Source organism: Elephas maximus, chromosome 10 (assembly GCF_024166365.1).
Source record: "Elephas maximus indicus isolate mEleMax1 chromosome 10, mEleMax1 primary haplotype, whole genome shotgun sequence".
NCBI classification, from domain to species: domain Eukaryota; kingdom Metazoa; phylum Chordata; class Mammalia; order Proboscidea; family Elephantidae; genus Elephas; species Elephas maximus.
The window spans coordinates 64,178,497-64,186,839 of record NC_064828.1 but is presented as its reverse complement, the minus strand read 5'-3'; the positions used below and the strand labels follow the sequence as shown (position 1 = coordinate 64,186,839).

Genomic DNA, 8,343 nt, shown 5'->3' with positions numbered 1-8,343 from the left:
GAAAATCCCATGGAGCAGTTCTATTTTGTAACACACGGGGTCGCCATAAGTCAGTGACCGACTCCAAGACAGCTAATAATAGCAACAACAACAATTTAAACTTTAACAGCAATATATAGACACCAAACCAGTGGCGGTCGAGTCAACTCCAACTCATAACACCCTATAGGACAGAATAGAACTGCCCCATAGGGTTTCCAAGGAGCGGCTGGTGGGTTCAAACTGCCGACCTTTTGCTTAGCAGCCGAGCTCTTAATCACCGCACCACCAGGGCTCCCATATAGACACAGTGGAGGGCAACTAGAGATGATGTTCCCACTGGATAGTGGAAGGGGCCCTTCTTCTGGGGCTTAAATTAATGTGATGTAGTCAGTGGTGTATTTCATCTGGCCCCTGGGCCCTAGGCCCTCAGGGGCCCACCAGATCACACATCCAGGTTGGAGAGTGGTATTACCAAGGCCAAAGGACTGCTGGCTGAAGAGAATGAAGTTGCAGGGACATGGTGCCCACATAGGTGGGAGGAGGTCAGCCTACAACCTCTGCTCAGCTTTGGTCCCTTATTCTGTGCACAGAGCCAACTGCCGAGTGTTGTGCAAGGAAAGTGTTATTCTGCAGCTGTCTTTGGTGCCCTCACAGGCCTGGCTTTTACTAGCCTGCTTCTGCTTTGTCTCATTTTTCTGCAGGCATTAGTCCTGCACTCAACCCATCGACAATGATTGAGCTATGTTTTCAGTACAGTACTGGGTGCTGGACAATGAGGGAGATTCAAGAGAAGCCTACCCAAATGGTTGGTGTTGTCTGCTATCGAGGAGCTTACAGCTTACCCTGGGAAAAAAGATTCCCATGTAATGAGCAATTAACACCAACGTGCTCCGCTCTGGCCGGTAATCTGCCTCTGCCCTCCCCTGTTCTTCTGTCCTAGAACTCATTTTGATAGGTAATTGACTACTCATATGTCCACTTCCTCCATTAAGCCACAAGCTCCATGGAGGCAGGACTATGGTGTCTTTCCCTGTGGCTAGCCTACAACACAGTAAAAGACTAAACTGTTTGGAGCTGATGACAAGAGCAACGAGAGCTGAGAAAGGAAAGAGATCAGTGTGCCCTGAAATCATTCATAGACAACACTGGGTTCAAACTGGGCCTTGAAAAATGAGCAAGATTTATTTATTCAAGGAGTTGAATTATGACTTCTCAGAAGGGTTAACATAATAAGAAAGAGCATGGAAGTAGGATTGGCAATATAATACTCAGCAAGGAGGCCAAAGGAAACGCTGGTGGCATAGTGGTTAAGTGCTATGGTTTTTAACCACGAGGTCAGCAGTTTGAATCCGCCAGGTGCTCCTTGGAAACTCTACAGGGCAGTTCTACTCTGTCCTGTAGGGTCGCTATGAGTCGGAATCAACTCGACGGTGGTGGGTGGGTTAAAGAGGCCGGTGAACCAGAAGATAGAGTTTGAGAAACAAAATGGAATTATTAGGGTGGAGCCTGACTACTTAGGGCCTTGACAGCCAGGCAGTTGAGTATAGACTTGATGTGGTTGGCAGCAGTGAGCACCATGAACCATCCTGGGTTCCTAAGCATGATGAAAGCTGAGGTTATATTAATGAGTCTGGCAAGATATTGAGGCACCAATTGTTTTGCCTCTCATACTCAACCTCTGGAAACCCTGGTGGCGTAGTGGTTAAATGCTACAGCTGCTAACCAAAGGGTCGGCAGTTTTAATCCGCCAGGCACTCCTTGGAAACTCTATGGGGCAGTTCTACTCTGTCCTATAGGGTCACTATGAGTCAGAATCGACTCAACGGCACTGGGTTTGGTTTTTGGTTTAGTATTCAACCACTCTTCTTTTGTTAAAACCGATTGCCGTTGAGACGATTCCGACTGATAGCGAACCTATAGAAGAGAGTAGAAATGCCCCATAGAGTTTCCAAGGAGCAGCTGGTAGATTTGAAATGCCAATCCTTTGGTTAGCAGCTGAGCTCTTAACCACTGTGCTACCAGTGTCCCTCTTCTAGTAAGAGCACTTTAATTTCCTTAACTCAAACCAAACCCAATGCTGCCAAGTTGATTCCTACTCATAACGACCCTACAGGACAGAGTAGAACTGCCCCATAGGGTTTCCAAAGCTGTAATCTTTAAGGAAGCAAACTGCCACATCTTTCTCCCTGGGAGCGGCTGGTGGGTTCAAACTGCCGACTTTTCAGTTAGCAGTCGTGTGCTTAATCACTGCACCACCAGGGCTCCTTTAAATTTCAGGGAACCACAATTCTGCCCATGGGACCATAGTGACAATGTCTCTATCTATGGGTGGGTGGGCATGTGAACCTGAATTGTTTCGAGGATATGGCCCAGGACTGTTGCTAGAACTGTTGTTATCTTTCTTCTGTGATGGCTAAACTGCTGAGATGCAAGCCTGAAGCTGACACTGTCCTGATGCTGCAGGGGAAGAAACCGTCCAAGAATTAAATCAACACAGAAGAAAGCAGAGCCAAGGGATAAGAGAGACATTTGATACCATCATCTGAGCACCTGGATCCAGCTGGACCTGAAGCAGAACCCAAGGTCACCTGGGATCTTGGGGCTAAGTTCTGATTCTCAAGCTTATGCTAGGTGGACTCTTGTTTGAGCAGAGTCTGTGCCAAGGTCACCAGGCACCACCTTTCTGTCACCTTAGGGTGAAGATGCACCCCTGCCCCAGGCCTCTCATTATTGACATGGAGAAACACTAGGAGCTCTCGCTGAGGTAAAGCCTGGGAACCCATGACCCCCTTCATTAAAAATAAATCCTACGTGAGTCTCCTGGTTCTAAATAGAAGAAAATTTAGATTTGGGGCAGAACCGAAGGGAAAGGGATTTCCCTTGGCAAATTATTTGCAATTTGTGGATTGGAGCTGACCCAGCTCCAGTTCCCTCTGTCATTGTGAGCGCTGTCTAAAATGTGACCAGCTTATTAAAGAACGAGAGCTGGAGGCAGACTCTCACAGTGGGTCAACAAAGCGGGAGCCCGTTAAAACCTGTCAGCTTCTCCTCACAGTGTCTCATGTCTGGGACCTGTGAGATTCTCACCCACAGGTCACACGTTAACTCTCAGGCCAGGCACCCACTTCCTGCAGCTGGAGAAATAAGAGCAACCACACTGACAATTTGTGCCTTTCCTTAAACATCATGAAGAGCTTGCTGTAATAAGTACTTAAATTAGTGGTTTCTTAGACTACAGTGTGCAACAGAATGCATGTCCTCAGGCCCCACCGCCAGAGTCTGAATTAGTGGGCGACCCAGGTGTCTGCCTTTTTAATAGGCATCCCAGGTGATTCTGAAGCAGGTGGTACAACACTCTGAAAAACAGTGTTGTAAATGGAGCACTAGTGCCCAAACTCAGTGCCCCAAATCGGCCCTGTCATCAGTGGTTTAAAAATGCTGCTGTCCCTGGCACAAGTCCTCAGAGATCCAATGTTTCCTTCTTTACTCACTGGCATGATCTGAGGGACATAGGAAAGAAAGGCTTGGAGTCACTGAGTGGTGCAAAAGGTTAATGTGCTCGGCTGTTGCTGGAAAGGTTGGAAGTTCAAGTCCATTCAGAGGCACCTTGGAAGAAAGGCCTGGCGATCTACTTCCAAAAAATCAGCCACTGAAAACTCTATGGACCACAGTTCTACTGTGACACATACGGGGTTGCCATGAGTCAGAATTGGTTCACAGCAACTGGTCTTCATCCAAGTCTTTCCTGACTAAGAGTATTTCCCAGGAGCTGCTGGATCTAAAATCCACATGAATTCTAAGCATTTACCTTCTCCAGGACTCCTTTTAAAGCCTGGACACCTTACTGAGAACAGCACTTTCTGTGTTCAGTTATTTTTTGTAAAGGAAAATTCCCAGTATGGCATGCCCACGGCATATTAAGGTGTAAATACAGCTCCTCTGTCTGCATGGCCGAACGCATCAGAGCCCTGGATTCTGCCCCACCTTTCTCTGTCCCCAAGGGTTATACCTGAGTTGTAGAAACCCAGGCAGAAAGGCTTTTAAAGAGTCTCATGTGAGTTTGTTTCTTTCTTAGGCCAGCTTTGTTAACAAAACGCTAAAGAAAATCCGTGGACTCCTATTTCCCATCCATCTTGCTATGTGTGCTAAGATCCTTTTCAAATTAACCATGTAATTGATGGGGCAGGTGGTCCAAAGACCTTCCCAATGAAATCAACTGCATAGGAAATGAATCTGAAAATTCCATTTATTAAAACAAATACATTGTCCATGTGGGATGAAAATGCGTACATCGCATTCAGGCTTTCCTGCTTTAACATTTCTGTATTTCCTTCTCTTAAAAAATCACATTACATAGATCTTATATAAGGAAAAAGGCAAACATTTCTTGGGCTGTGAAAACATTAATGTATATGTAGCAATTCACCATTGCCAGGAGCAGCTAGCAACAAAGTATAAAAATCCCTTACGATAACATCCTTGATTTTCTCAAAATTCCTTATGTGAATATGATGTATGGAGAGATTTTTTTGTTTAATTTTTCCTTTGAAATATTAGCAAAGTCAGACCCAGGTCAAAGTACTTACTTGGATTCTCTGATTTATTAAGTGTTACTTGATTTAAAATTGAAAAAATAAATTTGAAACAGCAGTTAATATTGAGGGTGATGCAAAATTGTTCTTTTTTTTCTTTATAAAGTCTGCATTCTAAATATGGAGGTTATTGTTACTGTCTATTAACTAATTCTGGGGCAGATTTTCATTACTATCCATATATTATATACACAAATTAATTAGGGCCTTGAGTAATTAAGCTGCATTTTCCTATTAGTTACCCCTTAAGAGGAATCCTGGTAATGCGGTGGTTAAGAGCTCAGCTGCTAACCACAAAGGTCAGCAGTTCAAACCCACCAGCCACTCCTTGGAAACCCTAGGAGGCAGTTCTACTCTGTCCTATAGGGTCACTATGAGTTGGAGTCGATTTGATGGCAATGGGTTTGGTTGTTTTGTTTTGGTTTTTACCCCTTAAGGTACAATTATGCTAGTGAAAATGATTATTGCATTTCTAAAGGAGCTGAACATCTTTAAGCCAAACCAAAAACCAAACCTCTTACCGTTGGGTCGATTCTGATTCATAGCGACTCATATAGGACAGAGTAGAACTGCCCCCCGGGTTTCCAAGGAACGGCTGGTAGATTTGAACTGCTGATCTTTTTGGTTAGCAGCCAAGTTCTTGTGTAGTCAAACAAGATTTTCCCCTTAATAATTAAAAATATCAATAAGCCAAAACTCATATAAAGACAGGTATTATAATTCTATACTAACAGACATGAAATTATGAAAAAGCTAAAACATACTCTTTAAATTTAATTTCAAATGGGCTGTGTATTTCCTGCTTCGCTTTCATAAACATGGTCACCTGCAGCTGGAACTCACTTAACCTCTAATTACCAGACTTGAATTATGGTTCTTCCTGAACATTTTAATTCCTTCAAAGATCTAGATTTATATGGAAATACAAAGAGTCAGTCTGAGAAAAATAAATAATGTGGATTATGAAAATCATCTAGGTCTTATCATGGAGCCTTAATTACTCCTGAAGCATGCTTTATTCCCAGTTGTTTTTTGTGACCGCGTATTTAATTCACGTTTTGGCTCATTTTTAAAATGTGATAAGGTTTTAGTTGATTCCACAGTATTACTAATTGTACAATACTGTAGTTTAATAAACACATTCCCAGTTTTTTCCCCGCTATATCTTCATCAGTATCCTACTGACAGTAACAAATCCCAAAGTTTGGACAGAAGTATCTTGTTACAAAAGCGCATTCACACATTTCACAAATGTTTCAGTCCCCCCTTCCTCCCACCCAAATATGAGGTTTAATTGGCTGGGTTTGTGTTTTCATAGCATATCCATAAAAGGAGCTAAGGAAAATATTTGACAAGTCTGTTTCAAAATCTGTCCTTGGCATATTTTTTATCTTCTCTTTTCTTTCCTTTCCATACCTTTTTTTTTTTTTTTAAACCGGAGGAAGAGAATGGAAAGGAAAGAGCAGATAATAAAATTAATTGGGAGATGGTCTTTTGGGATTTCAAAACAAAAGAAAAGATGTACTTGAGGCCCTTTTTTAACTGGGAATGACACAGAAATAAGTGACAAAGGTTTTCAGGCCCCCATTACTGACGGAGGCTGTAGCTACAATAAAAAATCATTCTCAATATCATAACTTGGGAAGAGAGAATGCTAGCTGCAAGGAAGTTATAAAGACTGAAAAACACTAACAAACAAGGCAGAGAACAAAAACGGTTTCATTGAAAATATGTGGTGAGTGAAAAATGAAAACCATGTTAATGGAAAAAAGAGCCTGAAATCTTCCCCAGTGGAATTGGCTGTGGGGGCTTTACCTGCCACCCAAACAGTTGGCTCATTGGACCTGGGGTCCTCTCCCTGACAGGCCAACTGCCAGGGTTCTAGAATGGGTCGCCTTCTCTGGAGCCTATAACAAACAAAGGAGGGCCATGGTTTTCTTGTTAAGAAGAGCAGAAAGCGTTATTTCAATCTAGAATTTCTGTGACTTAGGGAAAGAAGAGGGACTTGCTTGTTCTATGGCAAAAGAAACTCCCAGCTGATGGTGACTCTTTCCATCTCTTGCCTGGTGGTATGTGTGCTGCCCTGGATCCTGGATAAAACCAAAATGCTGCTTTGGATTCTGGAAAATATTTTGAATAGGCATTTATACCACTGTTAACAAGGAGATATTTTAGGCATGGCTAAGGCGCTGAAGACGTCTCAGTTTTCTAAACATTAAGTTTTCCCACTCCAGAATCTTTTCTCTCTTGTTTCTTTTCCCAGCGTTTTCATAGAACAACAAAACTTCTGAATGGATGTAACAGACAGACATTTTCATGCAGTATTACTCAAAAATTGTCACAAATATATGAAAGCACCAATCACAACACATCATTTAGTTTTACTTGCAGAATCAAAGCTATCATGTACAAATGTTAGGAATAGTGATAAGAGAACACAGATAACCGCATTTTTTTTCTTTTTTTAATTACCATGAGGAGACATGTGGGGATCATCTCCATAAACATTCTGGGTACCCTTGGAGTTCCATCTCACGGACAAGTCGAGCCTTAACTCTGTACTACTCTAATTGGGGGGCGAAGGGGAGAGCTAGGAGGAGAGGTGAGGGAAAAGGGAATAAAGAAAGCAAAGAAAGGCACAAAGACATTAATGTCATTAAACCAAACTGTGGCTACATTGGACACTCAGCTTATCAAAGGGTATTCTAAAGACAATATTCATTCCAAGGAGGTCAGACATATCTTAGCTCAGCACAGCTGTCTGTTTAATATTCATTTTTTAAATATGAAGCAGAAACATAAGGTTTTGGGGGGACAGCAGAAAGGAAGTGTCACCAATTTTATCTTTACATATTCCTCTCCTCCAGGCAGTTGTGCAGATATCAGATCTCTTAGCTCATGATGAGGGTCAGCTTTCATTCTCATAAAGGGGGCTGGTTCTTTAAACATGCGGAGCCTGGAGCTTCCAGGATGGTTCTCCTCCCTTGCTTTAAATGCTGTGGACTAGAAAGGTGCCCACTTCGCTAAAAACTCTACATCAGTGTCCCAGGAGCCCTGAGGCTCTTCAGGCTCCTTGTGAAGATTTAGAGGATGGCACAGAAAAACTTCTTCTCCCTGAATGGGTTTTCTGATGCTGGAACTGGGGTCAGGAGTGGATCTTCCTTGGCATGAGCTTCACAGTAGGCCATCAAGTCTGCAGCTGCCTTGGATACCTGGAGAAGAAGACAAAAACACCAGAAACTTAGATGAGGCATTGAGTAAGGTATAGTTTAGTTGTCAGTCAAGGCCCAGGCTTTGGAGTCCAACTGCCTGGATTCCAATCCTTGCTCCACCACTTACTAACCCCCAAAACCAAACCTGTTGCCGTCAAGTCAATTCTGACTCATGGTGACCCTGTAGAATAGTGTAGAACTGGCCCATAAGGTTTGCAAGGAGCGACTGGTGGATTTGAACTGCCAACCTTTTGGTTAGCAACCGAGCTCTTAACTACTATGCCACCAGGGTGCTGTGTGAAAATGAGGTAAGATAACCGACCTCCCTAAGCCTCCGTTTGTTCATTTGCAAGGAAAGGAGCTGACAGTATTGATCTCACAGGATTGTTGCAAGGAGGTTTAGGAGTAGGGTGAGGTGAATGAGGTACCTATGGCAGAAAATTTATGGGAACATTCACTGCCAGGGTCATGCAAGTGCCATTTTGCCTTGTACAACCCTGAGAGTGAGTATGTCTCCTTAAGTGTTGTGTCCTGGGTACCTCACTTGTTTCACCCAA

At 43.1% G+C, this 8,343-nt stretch overlaps 1 protein-coding gene across 2 annotated transcripts in view; it reads right to left on the bottom strand.

Moving 5' to 3' along the window:
- Nucleotides 1–4,210: 4,210 nt before the first annotated feature.
- The window catches only part of GNG2 (G protein subunit gamma 2), a 117,584-nt gene continuing 113,451 nt past the window's right edge, over nucleotides 4,211–8,343 (bottom strand). For both annotated transcript variants that reach the window (XM_049897942.1, XM_049897941.1), the window contains exon 3: nucleotides 4,211–7,786. In XM_049897942.1, coding sequence (XP_049753899.1) covers nucleotides 7,658–7,786 — 129 coding nt within the window. In that variant the 3' untranslated portion in view covers nucleotides 4,211–7,657. The remainder of the gene's footprint in view (nucleotides 7,787–8,343) is intronic.